This window comes from Pimephales promelas, chromosome 1 (genome assembly GCF_988280905.1).
Source record: "Pimephales promelas chromosome 1, fPimPro1.hap1.1, whole genome shotgun sequence".
Lineage (NCBI taxonomy): Eukaryota > Metazoa > Chordata > Actinopteri > Cypriniformes > Leuciscidae > Pimephales > Pimephales promelas.
In genome coordinates, this window is record NC_142769.1 from 22,884,197 (window position 1) to 22,910,949 (window position 26,753).

At 36.8% G+C, this 26,753-nt stretch overlaps 1 protein-coding gene across 1 annotated transcript; it reads right to left on the minus strand.

Annotated features, from left to right (window-relative positions):
- Window positions 1-2,446: 2,446 nt before the first annotated feature.
- Window positions 2,447-26,721, minus strand: abtb2a (ankyrin repeat and BTB domain containing 2a). The gene is made up of 17 exons (XM_039658253.2): window positions 25,487-26,721; window positions 14,417-14,566; window positions 12,003-12,210; window positions 10,921-11,073; window positions 10,251-10,416; window positions 10,042-10,131; window positions 9,281-9,382; window positions 7,994-8,090; window positions 7,275-7,398; window positions 6,948-7,189; window positions 5,091-5,269; window positions 4,874-4,979; window positions 3,932-4,034; window positions 3,751-3,841; window positions 3,604-3,672; window positions 3,346-3,459; window positions 2,447-3,265 (listed from the first exon to the last, which is right to left on the minus strand). Exons 1-17 carry the CDS (start codon window positions 26,337-26,339, stop codon window positions 3,065-3,067), a joined length of 3,048 nt encoding a protein of 1,015 aa, XP_039514187.2. The 5' UTR covers window positions 26,340-26,721; the 3' UTR covers window positions 2,447-3,064.
- Window positions 26,722-26,753: the final 32 nt, after the last annotated feature.

Below are 26,753 nucleotides of genomic sequence, written 5' to 3' on the forward strand. Positions count from 1 at the left end.
TTAAATATACAAGCTTGATAAAAATGATCATTTTAGAAGAAAATTTCAAATGGCACTTAGAGGCTTTTGCATCTGAACTCTTCATATATACAAAGCCTTTAATACTGTGAAACATGAATTTTTATTTGACGTATTAGAACTTTTTGGTTTTGGTCAACACTTTAAAAGGGCAATACACACTTTAGTGACAGCAATATTTCAGTTAAACTTCCATGGGGAACTACTCATCGATTTAGCATATCCTGGGGCATTAAACAAGGAGACCAGGCGGCTCCTCTCTTATTCCTTTTGGTCATGCAAACTTTGGCCCGTATATATACAGATAATGACTCGTTTCAAGGCATCAAAATTATAGATAAATAAATTAAATGTCATTAAATGTCAGCTATTTTTTTTAAAGACATATCACAGGTTAAAAAAGTTATAGAATGTCTCAATATATTTTCTAAAGCTTCAGGTTTATCTTTAAATGTTAAATAATGTACTCTTTTTCCACTTAAAGACAATGATATTCCTTTAACTGAATTTGAAGGTATGCCAGTAAGGAAGGAAGTTACGTACCTTGGTATCAATATCTGTAAAAATCAATTAGACAGAGTGCAATCTAATTTCCAACCTCTTATGGTGAAAACGAAAAAGAGATTTGATATGTGGCTCATGATGAGGGATTTATGACTCAAAGGTAGAGTTATTTTGTCCAAAACTGAGGGGCTGTCTCATTCAGTATATCCTGCAAAAGTGTTATGTACCAACAATATAATCAAGGAGGTTTAAATGTGCTTGATTTTCTTTTAAAATGTGACTTTGAGGTTAATAAGCTCCCCATTCATTTATCCAATTTTAATAGACAGGCTCTTTTATGTTGGCTTCTTATATACAAACATAACTTTTCCCCCTACAAACAGTAAATATGGAACAATAAATTGGTTAAATATAAGAACAAATCAATATTTTACGACAATTGGGTTAAAAGTGAAATTCTAATGGTCTCACAATTGATAAATAAAGAGGTTCTTACTTAACATATACTGAATTTTTGGGATTCCAATATCTCCGGGAGAATATAGTATTGTTTTTGATGCTATACCAGTAGGTTTTTTGAGACTCTTGAGAGGCAGTATAGTGAACCTCATAAGCAATCAATGAATTAAAAAAAAAGGTTTTGTGTAGTGGTGTTGATAGTAAATGTAATAATAATTTCTTCAGATGCTTGATTCAGTGTCCTGCTACACCTCAAAATAAGTACTTTTGTAAAGAACAAATTTGGAAATATCAATTAGAGATTGACTTGGACCTATACTAATAAACACTGTATGAATAACAAAGTGTACGAAATATACTTACGAAATGAGTCCCTAAAAAGATATAAAAAGGACATTTCTGAATCCTGTACATTTTGTAAAAAGGATACTGAAACTGTCTTACATCTTTTCTTTGATGTATGTGAAGTTTTTCTGGATTGATGTGGAATATTTATTTTATTTGTTGAGTGGAATTAGAGAAAATGAATGTTTTTTTTGTTATGAAAAGTATAGTTGATTTTATGTAGAATTTGATCTTATTACTTAGTAAGTTTTACATACATAATAAATGTAAATGGTCTAAAAGGATACCTAACATCTACCATTTTAAAGCTGACATGAAGATTTATTTTAAAACACTGAAAGGACTCTCAAACCGGAATGACATCATCAAATAATTAAATGATTTATTTTAATTATACATGTATATCTCCTTTCCATTATGTTGTTGTTGTTTTTTTTTCTTTCTTAATATGTGATTTGAATGTTCTTTAATTTCATTGATATGAATGTTATCTTTATTGCTCTTCATATCTTGATATCATGCTGATTTGTAATCATTTTGAACAGTATATGTGAATCATTTATTCACTGTATCATGTAATATAATTTTGGAAGTAAAAATCTTCTTCCATGAGGGAGTTTGGCATCATGACATCTTCCAGGTGGACCGTTACACAACACGACACACAAGTCTCCTGGACATGCTGTAGAATTCAACCAATCAGATGACGACTTTGAAAATCCTTAAGTGTGCTATACAGTATGTATCAGACGTTCAGCCAGTCTCAGTCTCAGATGCATGACATCTGAGACTGAGACTAGCTAAAACATAAAGCATAAGTAGCTACACTATCCAAGGAGTTTAAAGTGCACTTGACTTGAACAGAGCCGCTCGGCCTCTTTTTTTTTTTTTTTTTGCTATTCAGCTCTTGGCCTCATGGGCTACACTTCAAGATCTTAGTGGCAACAGATCATTGTTCACACTGTTTCATGGATACTGTGTTAAGGAAGGCTATCTCATACTTCTGACACTCCTATTTGCATCATATAGGAATTTTCAGATGTGGCCACTCCTAAAGCTGCAAATCATGCCTACTCCATAAGAAGAAGAAGAAGAAAGAAAAAAAAACAGAGCTCAAATGTAATTTTTCACATTTATTAGTCTTTTCAAAATTACTTGTGCCATTCGGTTGCTGCATGAAAAATGTTATATCAAATAATTTATTTTTGTCGATCCCAAGATATCTCCGTACCATTGCCATACTGCATATTAGAAATATATTTACACTTGTGATATGAGAATACAAAAGTATCTACAATAATACTATATACATTTTTGATAAATTTTCATAGGCAGGTGTAGGACACTTTGACCACTGGAGGGCGCTAATACTGCAGTTTACATAAATTCCTCTCCTTTGTAAAAAAAAAAAAAGAAAAAAAAGTGTAAATCCCATCTGTACTGAGGTATGACCAAACACCTCGTCAATCCACATTTAAATTCATTATCCATGACCAAAGCACAATATTAGGAAACAATTTCATACATTATTTGACCATTTAAGTCTTAAAAACTCTAATAAATAGCTCACACATGATATTAAAATACTGGCACTGGCAAAAACAAAAAAAGGAATTAGAAAGATGCCACCAAGAGGAAAAACATCTTCTAAACAATGTGTTGGTATAGGACTTGCCTGCCTGCAAATCTGAGCTTTATGAACCACACCTGTAATTTCAAATGTTTTCCCCTCATGCGCTCAAGCTCGACGTGGGCCACAGAGTGAGTGCAGCCTTGAAGCCAGTGTTGCCTGAAGCCCATCCAGTGCATCTGGATCCAGTGCAGGGCTGCAGTCAGAGCCCAGCAGCAGCTCCTCAAACTGCTCACAGTCCAGAAGATCGACCATGTTCTGCAGGAAAAAGCCTTCACAGAACACCGCCAGCCCCACTGCCTCACTCACCTGCTCAACAACACACAGATGACATCAGAAGACTGAATGCTGAAACAATGCACATGCTCAGGTAAGCTGTATGTACATACTTTGGAAGTCTGGTAGACGCTCACAGCGTTGATTAGATTTATTCTCTCTGAGCAGAGGATTTCACAGTGCCTCTTCAAAACTGGAAGCTGGAATGAGTGTGCCACGGGCAGAAGCTGTACGGGATATGAAATAATGCATCTCAGCTTAACTTGACATGTTTTATTCTCATTTTAAATGCCAAGTCTTTACATTTAATTAGAGAAATGTATTTAAACAGGACTGTATTGTATATGCGCTTCATGACATGTTTTTCTTACCTCCAGCAAATCAGGCACAGACACGTCTAAACATTCTGTTCCTCCACAGTATAGATGTGCCATCATCATCTGAAATAACCATTTAGAAATAATTTTACATGCCCTATGCTTGTCTTGTGTATGTTTAGGCCAAGGTTTATTAGTTACCTGGAACGTGCTGTATTTTATGTCAGTGACTTCAACGGCCATGTGGTCTGTTGTGCCATTGCTCCTGCAGACGCCCAGCAAGTCTCTGAACCTTAAATGAAATTACAGCGTAACAATCGCATAACTGATTATAAGGCATGTAACATCTAACATTACCATGTAACATCAGTTTGAGTAATACCTCTCTGAAGCAGACATGAGCAGAACTCTGTGGGCATAAAACGGCCTTCCCTCCACCACAAATATCACATCAGACATCTCAGCGTTATTCAGAAAATGAGCATCTGCGAGGGTGACACAGTACTTATTAATTGAACACAGTACATTTATGATATCATATTATTGATGCTGAGCTGCATACAGTGAGATGTTACTGGTAATTGTATCACAGCATGGAAGAGTCCAAAAAGAAATTATACTTATTCAACAAGGAGAGATTAAATATATCAAAAGTGACAGTAACGTGACTTAAATAGTTCACTTTTTGTATTATTCATTAAAGAATCCTAAAATGAAATATTATGGCTTCCACAAAAATATTAAGCAGCACAACTCTTTTCAACATTGATAATAATAAAAGAAATCAGCAAATTAGAATATATTTTGAAGGATCATGTGACACTGAAGACTGGAGAAATGATGCTGAAAATACAGCTTTGCCATCACAGGAATACATTACACTGTTATTGTAATACAATACAGTTAACTTGTAATAATATTTAATAATGTTATAGGTTTTTTTTAAATACAGCCTTGGTGAGCATAATATATTTCTTTCAAAAATTAAAATTGATAAAACTTTTAAAAAATCAGTACCATTTTCACTATTTACTAGTTGCTTTTTATCATGTATGTTACTTGGATATTGACTGTTTATAATTATAAATTACATTAATGCCTTATTCTGCATGACCCTATTCTTCATCTCCTAATCCTACCCAATATACCTTACTAACTATTAATAAGCCGTAATTAGGAGTTTATTGAGGCAAAAGTCATAGTTAATAAGTTAGTTAATAGTGAGAATTGAACCCTAATCTAAAGTTAGCAAAAAAATCGTACCCACCCTAAATTTGTGAACAATAGTGTAGGTGTAAGTATGGTGTGGGGTGATCTGCATTACCCAGCTGAGCTGTAGGTGTGTCCTTCACTGCCAGAATAGATGGGACGGCTGTAGAGCAAACACAGTGGCTAAAGATGACTGCCAGCTGCTTACGGATGTCCTTACTCTGAACATAATGAAACATAAAAATCAATATTTCACTTGACTGATAATTCTTTTAACAATCACAAATTTTAACATACACATGATGGTTTGATGATTGTTATGTCAGGATTACCTTGCTAGTTTTGATAATGGAGAAGAGGAGTGGAAGACCCTCTGAGAGCAACTCCTCACAGTATTTTTCTTCTCCAATAGTGGTGAAGTCTTTAAGGAGAGAAAGCATGAGTTCAGTCCTGGACTGGAACTGGGCACTCCGCACGGACTCCAGCCACACATGCAGCTTCCACGGCACTCCTGAGAGAGAACAACAAGCTTGTTCAAACTCTTTAAATATTGAACATCTGTTTACTCATTCCAAATGTGTTTATACACTAACCATTCGTTAGTTTGGGGTCTGTGTGTCTTCATGTTTTTGAAAGACATCTCTTTTTTGTTCACAGAGACTGCATTTATTTGATCAATAATACAGTAAAAACAGTAATATTCATATTTTAAACACCAGTGTTAAATTAAACATACAATTTAATTTATTCAATTTCACTAGGCAGATTCATTAAACATTTTAAATAGATTGCAGCAACTAACATTTGTCAGATCCTCTAGTAAATTAAATGTCATTTTGTTTGTCTATTCAGAATCATTGGCGAATCGTGATCTCTGTTTGAAACCAAACAATTGTGATTCTTAATTTATCCAGAATCACGCAGATCTTACCCTTACTGAATAAAAGTGGCAATTTCGGTAACACTTTATAATAACTACACGCTAATAATCATTAGTTAAGCATGAGTAAACCATTAATTCATCATTCATAAAGCATTAATAGACATTAATAAGCAGTTCATAAATACAGCTATAAATGCTTTCTTCTTGATTTAAAAGCATATCTATAATTTGTTTAATAATTGTATTTTCATCCTTTATTAATGATCAATTTATCATTTCTAAATGAAGAATTGCATTTTTTATAAACCAGTTATTTAAGAGTTTTCAGTGGTTCATACGATTACTTAGAGCGAGTAAGTAAATGATTAATAAACTATTTAAATGTACATTCATACATCTTATTATTCAGACATATAGTGATGGTTACTTAATGTGTTAATAAATGCTTTACTAACATGTATTAATGCTGTAATTAAGGATTAATTTGGGTAGTTATAAAGCTTTTAGTAGTGGTCAGTTAACTATTTTTGTGACCTAATCTAAAGTGAGGACTAGTCATGCCTTGTAAAGCATTTTTAAAGGCTGTTAAATATTTCTATGTTCTGTATCACTGTGTTGTGTTTGTTACATTTTACTGTTTAGAAGATTGACTAGTCTTTAAATCGCCTTTATAAATGCTTTACAAAGCATGAATAGTCCTCACTTTAGATTAGCTCACAAAAATAGTTAACTGACCACTAAATGCTTTATAACTACCTGTATTTACTACATTTACTTACACTTTCTAAGTGGTCTTATGAATGAATGACAACTCTTAAACAACTGGTTTGCAAATAATGTTATACTTCATTTAGAAATTATTAATTGATCATTAACAAAGTATGAAAATACAATCATTAAACGCATTATAGATATGCTTATAAATCAAGAAAGTATATAAACTGCATATGAATGTCTATTAATGTTTTATAAATGATGTATTAACTGTTTACTCATGCTTAACTAATGATTAATAGCGTGCAGTTATTATAAAGTGTTACCGCAATTTCTTTAAAAAAATAATGAATTAATTAAAACTAGTAGTGTTTATATCAGGGGTTGAGAAAACATGATTCTACTTAAGTAAAATCACAAATATTACTTTTAAAACTACTGGTACTTCTGCTATAATGGTGACATAGCTGCTTATTTTGGTTATCTTAAAATTTGCTGAGCCACCCTAGTGGGCGCCGGCCTAGAAAATTGCAGGTTAATCTAACCAATGGTTGTTTTTCTTTGATTTATTGTGCATGAGTCAGATGTGTACCCAGTGCCCTGAGCTCCATGGTGACGTCCAGGTATCCGTGCTCAGCGCTGTGCAGACTGGCTTCCTGCAGGGCTCTGATGCGGGCCTTACACAGCCGTGGAGAACAGACAGACTTTGCTTTTGCTCCGTCCTCTATTTCCTGCTTCTCCTGCTCCTCTACTCCCTCAGCCAGGATCTCCTCCAGAGAAAGAACGTCCTCCTGCAGCCGCTGAGGCTGACTCAACAGCTTCCTCAACACGTTCCTAGGGGGAAATACAATATTCAATAGAAAAGTTTTTAATGAAATCGCACCACTGATCTTGATCAGTGTTTGTGAGGGGTGAGTACCTGTGTCCATGCGCTGCAGCATGACTGAAGCAGTTCATGCCCTCATAGAGCGATGACGTCAGATGCACCCGCAGCATGGGGTCAGCGCCGCGGGACAACAGCAAACTCACCATCTCATAGTTCCCTTAAAACGTGCACACATACACACACAATTAAAACTGTTTCTAATTAAGCATGACGAGGTTAGTAAGATTTTAAAATGTTTTTTTTTTTAAAGACTCTAATGCTGAATTATTTATCAAAAACACAGAAAAGCAGTAATATTGTGAATTATCACAAATTGGAAAAAAAACTTTCTGTTTTAATATATTTAAAAATGTAATTTATTCATGTAATGACAGAACTGAATTTCCAGCATTGTTCAGTCTTAAAAGATCCTTCAGAGATTATTTTAATATGCCGATTTACTGCTTCTTTTTATTGTCAATGTTGAATACTACTAAATATTTTTGTAACAACTGTATTTTTTTTTTCAGGATTATTTGATACACATTATGTATGACTGCAATAATTTGAATACTAGTCTTTACCATCATCATTATCATTTCTGAATAAAAGTGTTAATTTCCTTCAAAAACTGATTATAAGCTTTTGAATAGTAGTAGTATTATTTACAATACAAATGGCCTCTGCTGTCATTTTCCTCATTGGGAGTACATTCAAACATAACTCTTAAAAAGAAAACATGATAAGGATTACTTTGCGCTAATTTTTCCCACCTGCAGCAGATGCCAGCTGAAGGGGTGTTTCTGCTGAGCTGTGGTGGCTATTTCTCAGGGCTGTGCCCTCCACATCTGCTCCCACATCTAACAACAGCTGGAAGGGCAAACAAAGTTCATTTAACATGATAGTCCCCAAATGTTAACATATACTATTTATAGTATACTATAGATCTGAACATAAAACATGACTTCTTTTGTAAGTCATTTTTAAAAGGTTCATTAACAACCAGTGTTGTGCAAGTTACTTCCAAACTGTAATACATTAGGTATTACTTGTTACTGTTATTTAAAAGTATTACCTTACAATATTACTGTCTCAGAATTGTAATGCGTTAGATTACTCATGTATTACTTTTGAGTTACTTTCACCAAAATAACTAAGTAGAACTTAACTTTGGGGCTGTAACGATATGCAATATGAAACCGAAACCGCGATTCGCCACACGACTCAGATCCACGAACCTACAGAATTGCGACACACCTCTTCCAACTCCCAGCATTATTCTCCTTACCATCCAGATCCAATGCTGCCTTATCCTTAAATTAGGCTATTAGTATTATTTGAAGTTAACATTATAAAATATGTAGATCTACTCCACAAAACTAGTTGAGGATAAATTATTTAAAATTGGGGAAGTCCAGCATTATGGACATGACATTTGCAGTCAAAACTTGAAATAAAAATTCTCAGAAAATACATGTATTGAAACGTATATAGGCTACTTCCTTAAAGGACTCCAGACATTAGACAAATATCAGTCTATGTTTTATTTTTAATATTAGGGAAAAGACACACATTCATGCGTGACAAAAAAATAGGAGGCAAAATATATTTTTTTGTAATTCTGTTAATTACACTGCGCAAATCGGATGAGGAAGGGTTGGCTCTCCAGTCTCCATAGAACTTAAAATATTCATTTTATTTTAGTTTTCGTATTCGCATTTATGAGGAAAAAACAATGTTACAGACGCGACCACTCTGAACTGGCACTAAAAGACTGCTTTAAAACTTTCACATAGTCTGTTGCCTTTAAGAAATAAAAGCAGACAATACACTGTAATACAACTGTAATACAAGCCTCACTAATCATGTAACAAGTAAAATATTACTGAAAATTGATTAGTAATGCCTTACACTACTGCGTTACAGCAAAAAGTAATATGTTACTGTAATGTATTACTTTTGTAATGCGTTACTCCCAACACTGTTAACAACAAATACTATTATTAAATGACTACATACAGTAACAGGATTGTTAACATGTAACTAGTGTGCATGTTCACCTGTACTACAGATATGTGTCCATGCAGCACTGCAAAGGTGAGGGCCACCCAACTGCGGCTCTCAGGATGGACAGAGGGATGTTTTGGTGAACAGTTGGGCACCTGAAAAGAAGAACAAAGTGTGTGTGTGAGTGTGTGTGTGTGAGAGAGAGAGAGAGAGAGAGAGAGAGAGAGAGAGAGAGAGAGAGTAGTTATTGGTAAACAACCAAAATTCTACTGCGTATGTGTCAGTTCCCAGAGTGTTACATTACTGCAAACCAACCATCCATTGAAGAAAGTTAATCTGAAATGAGCCCACCTAAAATATAGATCAAGGGTGTTCAATCTTACTTGTTCCTGAAGGGCCAATATCTTAAAGAGTTTATCTTCAATCCTAATTAAACTAGGTAATGAGAGCCTTCAGGATTACTTCACTAATACACACTTCCAGGCAAGTGTATTGGAGAAGGACATTGGCCCTTTAGGAGCATGAATGGATTGCCCGTTATAGATATATCTCACGACCAATTCGTACGAGTGAGTAAAAGAAAGGTGACCAATTCATACGACCTCACTCATACGAGTTTATACCGTTAGTCTAAACCCCAGTGATGGATAGGTTAGGGTCGGTAGGTCATTCATACAAATTGGGCAAATTTAGCAAAAATCTTATGAGTGAGATTGTATGAATTTGTACACATTAGCCACCGTGTAAAATTCTTATTGGTTGGATACATGGGTAAAAAAGATTTAACGCGACTGAACATGCACAGTGTCATTACCGCTATGTCCAAGTTTGCCCCAGCATCAATGAGCATGTGCACCAGCGCCTCATCCCCTGCTGAACAGGCGTACATCAGTGGAGTCATGCCCTACATAACCCACACAGAAAGAGTTAAACATAAAAAACATGGAGTCAATTATTTGGCTTTCCAACCTGGAAAAAAAAAAAAAAAAAAAAAATCAGATGTTTAGTCTTTAAGGGGTTCACCTGGTCATCCATTGTGTTCACCCCGTCTGGGCCCAGAAGCTGGATAGCTTGGCTAATCAGATCAGTGCGGCCAGAGTTGAGCATGCGAAAGCCAAGATCCAGATTAAACTTGTCTGTGGCAGCCTTTGAATCTAGACGTTTAAAGGATGTGAAACAGCACTCTGGCCTGAGAAAAAGAAAAAAAGAGTGAATTTGGAGCTCATTAAAAGTTTCTGAGTAAAAAAACCAACATTTTTTTAAAGCCAAAGAGCCAAAGTTAACTGGGTAAAAACAGATAATTGAACATGTTTGTTGCGGTATGTGTATCTATTAAACTCTTAAAGGGATACTCCACTTTTTTTGAAAATAGGCTCATTTTACCACTCCCCCAGAGTTAAACAGTTGAGTTTTACCGTTTTCAAATGTATTCAGCCGATTTTTTGATATTTAGAAGAATATCAGTAACCAGACAGTTTCTGGTCTCATTGACTTCCATAGTATACTTTTTTTTTTTCCTACTATGGAAGTAAATGAGACCAGAAACTGTCTGGTTACTGACATTCTTCAAAATATCAGAAAATCGGCTGAATGGATTTGAAAACGCTAAAACTCAACTGTTTAACTCTGGGGGAGTATCCCTTTAAACCCTTCACATTCACAGCACAATGCTTAAGCAACAGGAACATCTTACTTGAGCTGTCGAGGTTCACAGTCCAGTCCAGGGAGAAGCTGTCGGGCAGTCTGTCTCACATCATCACTGTCCACTAACAGGCTCCGTCGATGCTCCGCATGGACCATAGCGACTCGCATCCACTCCATCAGAGGAGGAAGAAGAGGAAATGGCCTGATATGAGAGAGACATGGCATTACTCAGTTATTTACCAACATCTGTCACTTCACCCCTCTGTTTTTCTCCTTTCCAAAATGCATGCGCGCACACACACACACACACACACACACACGCTTAAACCCAGCAAGTTTTAGGGGAGATCAACAGTGGCACAAAACTGGATCAGAGAGAAAAGGACAGTGTAATTAAAGAAGCTACTGATTTGGCTTGCCACAGCCTCTTTCAAGCCAGTCATTTATTACCACAAACAAGCCTTAATCACAATCTGAATAACAACATCTGCCATCTTCAACAGACACAGTCTCGCTGCAATTCAAATCAGTGTGATATTACAGAACAAATCCTCTATGGTTTCCTTCTTCTAGTATCTGTGCCAGGAGTGCTGTGATTCTGAAGCATGCTCACAACCATAACTATCCACCTGCTAAACACATTAGTATTCATTATCTGACGTGAATGCAGAGCATGGTTTCCACGCCACTAATCTTGTGAAGCCACTAATCTTACTAGAACAGACCTGAAGGTGAAATTATAAGTATTTCTATAATCTATAGGGAAAAATCTCATTTCAAAGAACATATAAATACTGATAGAAAAACAGAAGAGGAATGGACAAATGAGTCTAAAAGGAATGCTCTTAAAATTGTCAAGGAAATCTAGTATACACTACCTTTCAAAGGTTTGGGGTCAATAAGGTTTGTTCATGTTTTGAAAGAAATGCTCAAAGCTTCACAAAACATACAGTAAAAATAGCAATAATGTGAAATATCATAGTTTTTTATAATAATTGATATTTTTAATATATATACATGACATTTTTATTTAAAATCCTGTGATGGCAAAGTAATGGTACCTCTGTCTCCTGATTTTGGCTCTTTATGAGCCTTAAACAGGTAAAAGTGGTTTTGGCTCATTCATCTCACCTCTCTTTACTGAGGGCGATTCTGGGTGGCTCAAGGTTGGGGTTCTCCAGTGACTCCATCTGTGGACTGCGTAGGTAGTAATAGAGTGTGTGAAGAGCGTCTGGAGACCAGGAGATGGGCTGCAGGCAGAAAGGACGTCCTGGACTAAGACTGGGACTTGCTGAAACCAAACGCTGCATATGGTGCATTGCACGGGAAACCAAGTCACCTGCAGGATACACACATACATTTGAACTTCAAACCCAAATTCTGTGAAAAGTTTCATATTGTCAAATAGTATCTTAGCATGCAGAACAAATAAATGCCTTTCAAATGGACCCTGCAATAAATTCCTTAAGATCTGATAGACTTGCACCAAAATCATAATGCACTGCTGATGTAGAAAAGCCATCTGTGTTTCCAGTTCAACCCATAAACTAAAGACAGTTGCTGTGCAGCCAAAAAAAGTGCTGACAGCACACAACATAAAGCATATTTCAATATAGCAAAATATATCTTCAGACCCATCTGTTTAATGTCCAAATGTGGAAATGGAAGAGGATTCGAATTAACTCAAATGTCTAGGAGCTTTGTTCTAAATGGCTCTGAGGGACATTAAATCTGCTCTATTTTGCCTCCCAATGCAGAAATCCAGAGTCAAGCTTCTCCCCAAAGGAGGAGAAGATATGATGAGGACAGGCACACTCCTTAAAGTCTGTGTTGACCATTAGACAGAGCAGCTTACAGTAAAGTCAGGGGACACTGTCATCCATATGTGTAAAGCATCTGTTGGGGAACGAGATTAGACTGAGAGAACACAGCAGAGATGTATTATTTTATCCTTGACTGGAAATACTGCTTTTGCACTTAACTATAGGTGGCTAATCTTTAAACAACAGCTAATATGTGAAAGAAATAGACATAATCATCAAGAAGGGTATGGGAAACAATCTAAGCAATCCATCACATATGGTCTACATGGACCTTAATGAACAATTGTGCACATTAGTTGTTAAACAAAGGGCGCTTTACGATTGCTTGAGTGTCTGCAATCATAACGCATAAAGAAGGTGCTTTTTACTCCTTTGACCCAAACAGAAGGTGCTCTTGTACCAGCTAAACAACTACAGGAGTGTTGCTGGTCCCCTAAGGGAGAGCGTGTTTCCCTCTCTGGTGAATGCGGCCCCCCTCCCTCATCCTGAACGGCGGTCTGCAATGTAAACAAACTGCCCACAGTTCAGGCGCTCAAACCCCCCCTGGCAGGCCTGTAATGTCGAGTTGTCAGAAGAGCGGCACTTAAAATGTACAGATGTCTCTCTCTGTCTTACAGACATGTAAAAACAATCATGCAAAAATAGCATTTCACTGGACAGTAATAGACTGAGATGAAAAATGGACAACGACAGTGTTTCTACATTAAACTTTTAACAAGTGCCTTTTGGGTGACCTAATTCTTAAAGAGAACTGCAGTCTTTTACTAGGCTGAGAAAAGCTATTTCTTCTTGGTTAGTTCACTCAAAAATGAAAATACTGTCATGATTTTTCTACCTTCACCATCTTCTGAACACAAATGAAGATATTTTTTATATTATTCAATCCATTTTGTCCATCCCACACAACCAAATCTTAGTATCGCAAAACCAACCAAAACTAAAAACATATCGTAAAAGAATCAATCAAGTGGTTTAATCAAAATCTTCTGTAGAGACCCAATCACGAAAAAATATAATTAATAAATAATTCATATTGGATAATTCTCCCTCAGTGAAATGAAAGTTTGGTCATCATTTATGTATAAGACTTTCGTTCATCTTTGAAACCCAACTATTGATATTTTTTTATTGAAACATAAGACATTTCTGAAAGCCTAAGCAGACAAAACACTGATGCTTCAAAAAGTTAATAAAAACACTGTAAATTAAATCTATATAAATAGAGTGTAATAGAGTGGCAATAGAGTGACAATAGAGTGGTTCAAGCCTTAAGAAAAAAAAATCAAGAAAGATTTATATTATTGCTTATAATTTCATCATGATAAAAGTGTATTTAAACATGAAGTGCAAAAAGGTGTAGTGGAATACATTAATTAATTATTTTATTACAAATGAGACACAAATGATTAGCTTCATTTGTGTCTACGGGCTCTCCCGGGACACCGGACAATAACATTTTTATTATTTTTTTTTTTACAGAATTAAAGTTTTTTTTTTCCATTATTTTACAAATGTATTTTTACTCTGTTTATTAACATAAACAGTAAACAGTTATACAGTAGGATCAGATTCAGAACCACAACTGTTAAATTTCTAATGACTTTTATATAGTCATATGACAACAATGTACCATTTCTTTTATTTATTTTTTTAACTAACAATACACAGTACACATAGTCACAGTCCTTCAAAAGAACTGAATATGAAGTGATTGTAACTTACTGAGTTCCGAGAGGCTGCCCACACAGGTGGCCAGCAGGGCTTGCTCCAGCGTCCTGAGCTCCAGCTGTGCGTAGGCATTCTCTCTGCTCTCCACCGCTGAGTCTGGACCCTTAGCATACACACTGAAATGGGCAGGCAGAGACAGCTCACCTACACACAAACAGATTCAATGAGATCTTCAGAACTCTCAACAACATTAAACAATTCATGGTATATTATATTTGATAATATTTGATTCCTTTATCGAATGTGTCTCTAAACATGAATTAATTGCGTCAGTAATCTCAATTATGGGGGGATGGTGGGAGACAGAATGCCAAGGGAAAGCCAATCGTTTTCATATACAGTATGTGACTCTGACAGAGATAAGAAGAGGAAGTGCGCTAAGTCATCATTTCCTCTGCTCGGAACATAGCTCTTTCTCATTTCTTTAGACGTTTGTCCCTCGCTAAATTATTCATGTCTTATTGCTTTTCTAAATGTCTCTAAGTGTTCATTCTATTCCTGTAGATTTTTTTCCCTGAAGAAGAAATATTTAAATCTAAATATTTCTCAGACCCTATAAAACATGTAGTCTTTGGTTGATAGTTTGACATGTTTGCCGACACCAGATTAATGACGATTATCAAATTTGACCTCTGATGAAATTCTGCCAGTGATAGTTTTTAGGCACTAATCTGCAGTGTGCCTTCTCCTACTACAACCATAATGTTAAAAACCATAAGGAGCACACAACCGATGAAGGTATAAGAGTAACAACAAGAAACCATCACTAGCTTCAAACACACAGTCTCCATTTTTTCTGAGATACAGTGTGACGTGGCTTACAACTGTGATCAGGTTCGTACAGTCTGACAAGAATCTATCTGAAACCAAATACTATTATAAATCATGCCATGTCCAGCTGATTTAATACTGGCACATTGGCCGTCATCCTGAATACCATATTATGGCTCCCAACAGAAGGGTGATATATTTCTTCTCACCACAGCATAAGTATAGTTTATATAGATTATCAGTCCCTACTGAGTTATCTTTTTTTTCGTTCTCAAATGCAGAGTTGATACATTTCCAATGTTTCAGAAACAAAGTGCAAGTTGATAGCCAGTAAAACTAATGAGCAGATCATAGGTTTGGCTGCTGATTTATCAAACCCAAATACAGGATATGTGCTAGCTTGGCTTTTGATGTGATTTGAAATCCATGCCTTACCCCTGGATCTCTCTTTCACTGGATATCAGAAGGGGATCAAGTGAGGGATTTGGTTTCTTCTTCAAGCTAAACGATAAACCATTCGTGAGGTACGGTATACACATTAATCTCTGCCACGATGACTAAAATATCTCTCCAGATGTTGACTACCTGATCCATTTGAGCTATTTTTATATCATTGTTCTTAAATAGTATTTCTCTTACAGCTATTTGGTTGAACAAACTCATTGTATAGCCACTCAATGTGCAGTTGAGTGAACCATGGCCTCGCTCGACCACTGCCAATGGTGTGTTTATGCTACAGCAGCAGATTCTCAGCTTAGTGTGCTACCACTGCCTACTGAACACAAAAGACTGATCTTCAGAGCAGAGCATTGCAGTTTTTTTTTTTGTTTTGTTTTTTGACTGAATGATATTCAAAGATGTACTGGATCTCATGAACAGAATCTGCATATTTATGCATTTAATAATTTTATAATTAAATACCATCAAGTGTTAAAACTAAAAACAGAACTGTGTGGGTGGCATATATGTCACTGTTTTCCAAATAATAATTATGCTGCACAACATTTCCAACATTGTTGATAATGCTAAATGCTTCTTCAGCACCAAATCAGCATTCATATGTTCATATGACACACAGTGTTCACACATATGCCCACACAGCTTTGCTATAACATAAATAAACATTTTAATATATGATATGATATATGATTGCTACATGATATATGATGCAGTTTGGAAGGTAAACTCCTCCAAACGTATTGTTGGATTCTGTACCTTTTGTACCTGTATCATGTACTCTCATACAGGGCTTTCTTAAGACTGTTTGTTTAACTAGTAGACCATTTTTTCACTGACTAGCAGATGTGGAAATATGAAATATGTTTTTTCACATACTGTTATTAGCCTAGCCAGAATATAACTCTGTCTATAACCACATACACATGCCCCCTGAACTGAGGCAGTCTGGTATAGTTAAGGTCATTTTACATGTGCTACAGATCATAGTTATTGGTTAATATGGTGCAGCTGAAAATACAGAAATATGCCTTCATGGAGACCCCAAATCTAAAGCAGGTCTGCGTGTGTAGGAGCTGTGTAGCTCTCTGGCCTAGCTTCCACTGCCAAATGGGTTTGTATATGGGTACGGGTGAGCCACAGGGTGTGTGTTGCAGCTGGTCAGGCTGTGGACCCACAGACCCAAACCCCTCTATCCAGAACACACCCATTCCCTTTCCCACAGCTGGCCGTGTCTATACTGGCAGCCTTGAGGCTATGACATGCGTCATAAGCAGCTGCACGCTCCCACAGACACATATACGCACACATACGCTCTCATCTACCATCATTGTGGACTGAGGAAGAGGGGAATGTGTGTGCACTGCCATTATGTGGAGAGAAATTGAGCTCACACACACCACTGATGGGAGACTGGGAAATCCATATGAGTGTGATAGACCTGACCAGGAGTTACACTGCCAAGGAAAGAGAGGAGAGAGAAGCCGGGAAGAGACATGGTTTTGGGGTTATGTGGCAGAAAATACACTTAAAATGAGATGAGCAGCAACATTTACTGAAGTGATTCCAATCTTGACCACTACTAATGTGAAATCCACAATGAAACCCACAATAATAAGGTTTCTTCTTTTAAAACTCTATCAGACAGATCTAATATTTTTAGTTTTATGACTAATATTATAGTTTTATGACTGAAAGTGCACAAAAAACTTGTTAAGGGCTTCCGCTGCAAACAGATGCGTGTGACAAAAACACTCAGGTCTGAGTAACAGAGAACTTTTTTGATTTTGTTTTTTTAATTGTTTAATATCTAAGAGATTAAATGACCAAATTTAAAGGGATACCCCACTTTTTTGGGAAAAAGGGTTTGGGGAAAGTTGGGTTTTACCGTTTTCGAATGTATTCAGCCAATTTCTTTTTTATATTTAGAAGAATATCAGTAACCAGACAGTTTCTGGTCTCATTGACTTCCATAGTATATTTTTTTCCTACTATGGAAGTCAATGAGACCAGAAACTGCCTGGTTACTGATATTCTTCTAAATATCAGAAAATTGGCTGAATGGATTTGAAAATGGTAAAACTCAATTGTTTAACTCTGGGAGAGTGGTAAAATAAGCCTTTTTCCAAAAAAAAAAAAAAGAAAAAAAGTGGAGTATCCCTTTAAAATGTATGCTGTTTGCAGTATTTTGTCAAAAAAAAAATCAAAATAAAATCAAAAGCTAACATTTTTACAATTAAGGTTAACATTAGTTTCATTAGTTACAACTACATTAGTAAACAAACTAAAAATTTAAAATACTTCTAAAGCATTTAATACTCTTAGTTCATGTTAACATTTACTAATACATTATTGAAATCAAAAGTTGTATCTGTTAATATTATTAAAAAATGAGCTAACATGAACTAACAATGAACATTTGTATTATTATTAATTAACATTATCAAAGGTTAATAAATACTGCGAGTGCTACCAAATCAATAGTTCAGATCAGTCTTTGTGTTATATGATGAACATTTTAAATAAAAACAGTTGGAAATGAGCATGCATTAAATCCAATCCAAAAATAAATCCAATATTGACTAATACAAATAAATTAATTACATCTTTAGCATCATCCATAGTTACTTGAAAGTACAATTTGCTTTATTCCATTGCTCTGAAATATGGTAAAATGACAATAAACCTGGCTTTGATAACATTCAGACTGTTCTACAAGAACAGAATTAATATCCATTTTGTTTAGGAACAGATTACTTCTTTAGTTCAGAAGTGTTCGTCACCAGAGAACAAATCCCTTTAGAATGTGCTGAAAGAAACCTTTCAATTGCAAACCCAAATGCAACCACACTAATTTACTTAAATACGAGTGATCAACTTATTTTCCTTGCCTGATTTTGCCCAGGTAATATGGTGTGAACACAGTGGTCCAGTCACACGCTACCACAACACCACCATTCTACACAGGGCACAATGGCACAAGTGTGCTGAAGAGCCAGAGTCAATCAGCCCTTGTGTAACTAGGAGCTGCGCTGGAAGTGGCTGTAGATTGAGGACATGGAGCGTTGACTGCTATCTCTAAGTGGTAAAAGGGGAGGTGCCCTGTTAGTTGTGTGTGACTGCATACACGGACCATTTCTGCCAAGATTTCCCCTCTCCAGAGGGAAGAACATAGATAATAATAACAACTTCCTGCATCCAGCTCCTTATTTAAGACACAGCCCCCATTCAATGGAAGAGCTTTGGGTTTACAATTCCAGTCAACAGGGAAATGCAGAACAAGGTCAAAAGATTTAAACTTGGCCAACTTGTATATGCTGCTTTACTTCTAAAATCACCAAATAAAAGAGTTCGTAAGTAATAAATCCAATATATTTTCAGCATCGTGACATTTTTATTGTGACATTTCATTTAATGTTTATTTCAACGCATTCGTATGACATATCCAATAAAACAAGAATAAACTTAGCAATATAATTGAAACAGTGGGCTTCTCATAAAGCAGATGACTTTTCTACTGTGTCCATTGCAACCTAAATGCAACAAAACCTTCTAGGAGAACCTCCTGGAGTTTAACAGTCTTCATAATGATAAACATTATGCAGATCTTGGCAAGGAGCTAGTACTCCAGGTGTTCATATACTCAATAACATGCATCTCACTGCAAAACATCCCTTATTCAAGGGAGGGCCTCGAGGAATTTATGGTAATTCTACGATTAGAGACACTTTTGACTACTTGGAATCTTGACAAATTTGACAGATGCAATTATTATAAAATATTTGAAAAACTGTACTGAATTGAAAATATAACATTTGTGAAACATAGACATTTCCTGATTCAACACATTTACTAAATGCATTACAGATTCGGGTATCATGGTTCTAGGTTCTAATCCCAGACGAGCCCCCAATTTCGGTTACATTCTCTTAGTGTAGGGATTTGGGCATTGGATGCAAAACACTATTTTTTTTTTTAATTCAAATTAGGATTTATTTTTTAGAATCATGGATCAGAAAAGGGGACAGAAAAGCTTCACTAACTGAAGTATCACCAATTTATGAATGACCTCTCTGTGATGGACAGACGGGTCACTGATCCCAACCTCTCAGTTTAGCCCCATGACACCACTTGCCACCTCAAGCCATAACTAACAGAATGACAGCCTGGTCAGTTTCAGAGCGGCACGTTTGAGAGTTGCAATCTAAAGCCAAGAATTCACTCTGAAGCCTCATTCTAGAGAAAGATGGAAAAAGCAGAACAACAGTAACTACTATACAGGATCTCCATCTGCCCGCTTCTCTCACCCATAAACCCCTAAGCCAGTTTCCATGGAGGCAGTAATTTCAATTGCAAAGTATTTTTGTAGCAGTTTTTCAAAACATGTCATGGCTCTAGAGTGGATTTCCTGATCTGGGGTTGAACGGAGGACAAAATCTCTTTCTGATGATAGCTTAGAGACTATTCAGTGAGCCTTCATAGACTAAAGGGGTTATCACTAAGTGGGATTTTAATGTAATTTAGCTTGTCAGACTGCAATATTAATCAAAGTTGGAGGGTTTGGTAAGTATGGGATACGTTGAGGAGAGACAGAATTACAACATTAATCATCCAGAGCTAATCCATAAAACATGATGGGTGTCAGGACTGAAGTCTAACAGATACTGCTAAATAAATGTAATTGCTGTGATGACAAACACTTGATTAACTTACTCTGTGATGAAGAAACTGCATACATCACTCAAGGAACACAATGGGGATGCTTAATTATCCTCCTTTGAAATGACTTTTCAACAAGGTGTTGATTACATCACATTTAATTCAGTTTTACAAAAGATCCTCAGCAAAGATCATTATTTGCACACCAGCTAACAGAAATGGTAATAATCCCCTGAAACAGAGGCTTACATTTATTTGACACCTACTTAAATGGTCAAAGTCGGAACAAACGAGGTGTAGAGTAACTCAAGATGGACTGTATTCATAAAATGACTGATTAGTAGTGAGTTTTTATGAGCTGTCAGGAGGTATGAAGAACATATGGTGTTCCCCAGTGTATACTCACTCCAAGGTACCTTCTTTGAACATTAACAATGTGTAAAACCCCTAGTTTTTACATTTTGTATAATGAGGTGGTACATGGGAAATTTTCTTTCAGTTACAAGCTCTTTATGTCTTAAGTGATTAGATCTTTGTTGTCACAAAACAATGAAGCAGCCCCATAAATTGTTCCACAAATTGGAAAACCACAATTGTTTCCTCTTTTATTTCAAATCAATATAAAGGTGCGTTTTGTGCACTTGATGAGCATACCTGCTTATTGTTTTGTTTTTTTCACGTCAAACGTTTTTTCTCTGTACAGATAAAAACGTTATCTAAATTATTCCCGTTCACATGCATATGCTGAAACGACTTAAAATGCAGTATTATGCGTGCCAGACAAGTAACTGATAATGTCAAAGTGTAAAGAAAGATGACACGTGGCGCACATATGCATTCAAACGCTGTGCCTACAGACTACATACGTAATACGCATGTGTATGCAGTCACCGTTTTCGTAGATTCAGGTCTTTGAAGTTTACACAGAGATGAAAACGGTGATGGGGGTGGTGCAGTGGATAAGACACATGCCTTTGGTGTGAGGGGCCCGAGTTCGAATACACTATGAGACACCAATGTGTTCCTGAGCCAGACACTAAACCAGACACTGAGTCGCTTTGGATAAAAGCGTCAGCTAAATGAATAAATGTAAATGTAAAAACTTGCTCTGAAATACATCAAAGTTTGCATTCTCAGCCCACCAAAAGGCCGTTGTTATTTAAATAACGGCCAGAGCGCATTAAAAGATTTCTGTTTTCAGTTTCAAAACAGTGCAAGCAGCACCTAAGTGAATAACTAATGTTGTTTTTTTTTATTAAATAAATTAATTAATTAAAAACGTACTTAAGCTAGACAATGACTCTCTTCTCGAGCTGCTGTACAGCCAAAATGATCTTTGTTGTAAATTAATTTCCTAGTATAAAGCTGCTTTGAAACAATCTGTATTGTAAAAAGCGCTATATTAAGCATCTTGACATTTAAACTGAATTAGATTTCACAAATCACGACAGTTCACCTAACAATGGAAATCATTTACTCACCTTTATGCCAAAACTCGAAAAGCTAACCATAAATGGGGTGTAAGCAGATCATATGAGATTATACTGTAGGAATTCATACAAATTAACCATTTTTTTTAACTATTTTTTATTTTTTTTGCCCTTATAAATGGAAGTCAATCAAAATGGCTTAGTTATCTAGGCTGGGTTTCCCCATTCTGCCTTGCCGCAGCGCTATTTTATTCGCGCTGCTAGGCTGTCTGGATACCATGAACCAAATTTTCCCCTTAAATAGGGAACCAATCACAGAACAGGGAGGGAGCACAGGCACATTTGATAGACGTACAGGCGCATTTAATAGACAATTCGTAGCACGCTCTGGGAATTCGTAAACCACGCCTCAAATACGGGGAAATTTACATGTGGTTTCCAGACCACGTTTCATTCTCAATGATACGTGGTCTGGCGTTAGCCAGGCTATTAGTTATCAACATTATTACAAATTTTTTTTTTTTAAAAATTAAAAATCATAGTTTATGTCAGTTTGGAAAAACTTGAGTAAATTATGACAGCGTTTACATTTTTGGGTGAACCTTTACTTTTACATCCATACATAAATGTGTTTGAATAGTGATGATTTTAAAGTCACTGCAGTGCAACTTCCATCACTGGCCACCCTGAATTTAGACTAAGTAACACCTCTTTGGAACAGATGCTAATGGGTCCAGGCAGGCATGCTGGGGAGTTGAGGAAGGTCAACTCGCACACAGAGCAGCTGTCATTGCATGCTCTAGAAAGGCACCTTCTTCTCTCCTTATAGAAAGCATTTGTCCGCTCTAGGTGCTCTAGGGCTCAAGTGAGACCCTCAAAACGATGTTTATAATAGCACTTATTGACTGCATGTGTAAACACAGAGCACAGACCTCATGTGAAATACAAGCTTCTCTTTAACAATTTATGAGAACTCCATCTAGCGAACACAAAAAGGTGAGACCTCTCTTTAACAAAAGTTTTACTTCTAAATGATCCCTGAGGACATTTCTGACTTTTGAGAAAATCTTAGCAAAGTAGAGTTTATAACTTTCAGCCTCTTAAACACACTCGCCGGCTTGAAATGACCATGGCTGGGAAATGCTCTAATTTCTGCGGTTTGTCGACAAGCTCAAAGAAACTGGGCTGTGTGGGCGGAAAGTTTTATGAGGATAATTAACCAATGATGATTACAAGGCTCCACACACAGACCAGAACTCAACACCCCATTCAGTGGGACTGCTCTCACGGTGTGGAGAGCCAATCTGATGTGAACTGTGTCTCACCTGCATCCCCTCATTTGACCAGCTCTTTTATGTCCTGTCTGTCATTAAAACCAAGTGGGGACCTCAATTAAATCGGACTATTTATTCAAGGGCTCAATCGCTTTCATTTTAGAAGACTAACATCATGTTTCCGGTTGACATCTTGCATGGCTGAGTCATAATGGCCATTATTAGCTTGTTTACTGTAAAGGCTTTTCTGTGACTGCAGTTGACCTCCACCTAAAATTATGGTGAAAATCATCAAATAGATAAAGGGTTCTTTTAGTAAACTATTTAATACTACAGAAGTTGTTCATGGAAGCAATAATTAACTATACATGTGTGTTGCCATTTATGCAATATTATCTGCTGTGCTCTCTCATTCTGAAGAAATGCTTGTTTTGTAAAAAAAAAAAAAAAAAAAAATCCCCCCGTGGGTTGCATATATTTTCAGCTGGGATTTTCCCTATGGCCTGCCGCAAAACTGCTGTATTTTTTCTTTTTCTTTTTAAACAACAAACCATTTTACAACACTGTCCTAATAATATAGAAATGACAAACAATTTATGAGAACTCAATTTCTGTTTTAAATGGCAACCTGGCAACCTACAACATTAAAGCATGATAATTCAGTATTCTGATGCCATCTACTCAAGTACTTTGTGGGGATAAATGCATAGAGGCCAAAAAAAACAAGACCACAATATCTTTCACAACAGAAAATGGGCATTTTTTCTGTCATTTAAACTCTGCGGCAATAAACAGTTCCAGATGTGGCTCTGCTCAGCATGTGAGACAAGAGTGTTTGACATGAAACCCAATGTCAGACTTCTCTCATTTGACAAGTCTCAACCAAGTAAAAAAAAAAAGGCCTATTTGTGGATCTCGAACAGTGAGCGTACATGTATGCAAATAATATTTGATCATTATTTCTATGTGTTAAGTGTTCTTTAGACTGCTGAGTTTCTAAGCCTCAGTATCATGCAGGTCAGCTATATTTCAAGTTTACCAGCCATGGGTGATTGAACACGAGTGCACTGTCACATCAATCAGACTGAGTGTGTAACTGTGAATCAGATTAATACATTTCTAAGCCTATGCCTCCATAGGGGGTGTTTGAACTACACCAAGGGTGCAAAGTAAAAAAACACTCATGGAAAGATGTTAATAGATACCACATTCAGAAGCACAAAGTGAAGTACTTGATATAATAGATCCTACCTCATATATAGTTTGTGTGCTGCTGTTGGCTTAACGACAGCTTGATGGTTTCTATTTCATTCCCACCACAGGATAATATCAATAAACTCTTACGTACTTTTATCCCTGAAAGGCATGCAAATGAACCCATCCTTTAATCTCTTGTCTTAAAAAGGCTGCCCTGTCACAGAGATGACCAACAGACTGATTTAATCCAGAGGGAGAGTGTGTGATGGCTTTCCATTCTTTTCACTCTGGCTCTCATTTGTACCTGCTTATTTTCCACAGTTATACATGGCTTAGAGCAGAACAATGGCCTTTTTGTTCATTTCTGAAAATGTGTTTGACCAGTGGGATGTCCAGCCACAGCCAAACCCTATTTATAATGCAGAAGCTACCATTTTACCAGCAAGTTGTAAACTGTGGAAGTTAGTGAAATCCACACAGGTAGCAAATCAAGTCTGAAGCATTAAACGTTTGTCGATGATTCAATCAGTATTATATAGTATAACAAGGACATTGTGTCACGGGATTAATAAGCCATCACTTGTGCCAAAAGAGGGCAAATATCATTTTCTTGTATTCACATTTCACACCAAATGCCAAATGCAGCACATCACTGGGCCTTGAGTTGTCATGCATAATGATCAGACTTGTGGTGAGACTCGCTTTTCTGACACTTGTTTACACATAATTATGCAGAGATGTGTGCATCTCTCTTTAAGACAAGATGAAAGTGGAAAAGATAATTAGTATTTCCACTGAGACCAAGATCAAGGTGCCTCTCAAAGACTCAGAATCTAATAAAACAAGACATTTGTCAAATATCAAAATCAAAGAACACGTGTAAACAAAATAATAACTAATATTTTTTGCTGCATTTTTACAATACAGAGCTTATGTTGCAGAGCCAAATTGGTGTTGACTAGATAAGGTTTACACACCCCTTTCAGAATCTGCAAAAAGTTAATTATCTTATTCTTAACAAAATAAGAGGGATCATACAAAATGCATGTTTTTTTAATTTTTTTATTTAGTACTGTCCTGAATGAGATATTTAGCATAAAAATGTGCAGACATATGGTCATATTTTATAAATTCAGCTATTTATTCATTTTTGTCTTGTGGACTAAACATCTTTTATGTAAAATATCTTATAAGTAAACTTTTTCTTGTAAATACAAAAAAACTACTTTACGACTACGAAGTGTTAACTACTTAAAAAAATTATACATTTTTCTTACCATTGGCGTTCTTCCCGCAGATGAGATGTTCGTAGTTTTGCACGAGACCAAATAAATCCGCGTCATTGCTGACGGCAGCCTCGAGCGCATCAGCCGTCACTGGTGAGATGTTGGTTCCGCTCCGCGCCACTGCCAGGACACGAAGCCCAATTTCCTCTACTAGATTTTCAATGCACGCGGTCAAACAGATGGACGCGTACTCATGAATGCGCACTGAGATGCGAGTGTCCACCATCCAGCGGAAAAATCGTCCAACAGACAAACTCAGCGAGCAGCGGGAAGATTTGCTCTTACGCAGAACCTCTCCAGCGCTCATGCTGTACAATGAGATGGCTCTGACCGCGGCCGAGACGCAGCTTTCCGCCAGCGCCCAGCTCATGGTCAGTCTCATCGCGCTCTGCACCTCGAACCGCGTGCACCTGCAGTGCACAACACTCAGCCGCTGCGCTTCTCTGGAGATCCGCAATAAAGCTCTGCGCATAAGCACTGACAGACTCCTGACGCTCTCTGGAGTGAAAGACAGTCCCTCTCCAGCAACTTTACGCAAGACCACATCGATCTCTTCCTCTGTCCAAGGGAATTCCTCTAAATCTGGTAACCTCGGACATTTGGAGAAGATGTCTTCTGGGTCTTCAGGAAGCACCGTGTTCACTGTGTCCCAGCTGTTGTTCCTGCTGTTGATGGATCCCGTGTTGCTCCACCAGTTTCCTCGCTGTGGAGAACTGATGAGCGCCTGGGAGTTGGATTTGGAAGAGGACAGGCTGAGGGATCTGTAAGAGTCACCGGCTCCATATCCAGAGTCCAGAGTCAAATCCTCCAAAGTCTTCATAGTTGTACTGCCCAAGGCTGCCATATCTTTCTATTTTTAAGTGATTTAGTCCACGTTGTTGTAATTTATAATGCTTAACAGGAGGTGGACTTCCCTTGTTAGTAAACATGCAGCGCAAAAGCAAGATTCTTGTCTTAAGTTAACGCACGTCCATCGCCAAGCACGGCTCTTGGGTTAAATGTCTGCACTCATGGGCAATCCAGTGCCACATGAACCCTGCTGCTCAGACAGAAACTTTTAACAGTGAAAAGTTTCGTCCAATAAGCGGACAGCTTTCTCTCGGCCAATCAAACACATGCAGCGCTCGCGGAGTACAGTGAGGAGATGTTGGTTTTAACTGGGACACAAATGTTCGATCATAAAGATTCAGTTCTACTAAAGATTCGTTTTTTATATTATTATTTTTTTTTAATTCTACCAAGACTCAATCTAAAACAA

What these genes read in the sequence shown, in the direction of transcription:
- abtb2a (XM_039658253.2), bottom strand. Translation starts at nt 26,339, where the DNA reads ATGGCAGCCTTGGGCAGTACAACTATGAAGACTTTGGAGGATTTGACT. An exon ending in CTCATGTCTGCTTCAGAGAG is followed by an intron (nt 3,842 to 3,931) that starts GTATTACTCAAA and finishes ATTTCATTTAAG; the next exon opens with GTTCAGAGACTTGCTGGGCG. An exon ending in CTGTGCCTGATTTGCTGGAG is followed by an intron (nt 3,460 to 3,603) that starts GTAAGAAAAACA and finishes TATCCCGTACAG; the next exon opens with CTTCTGCCCGTGGCACACTC.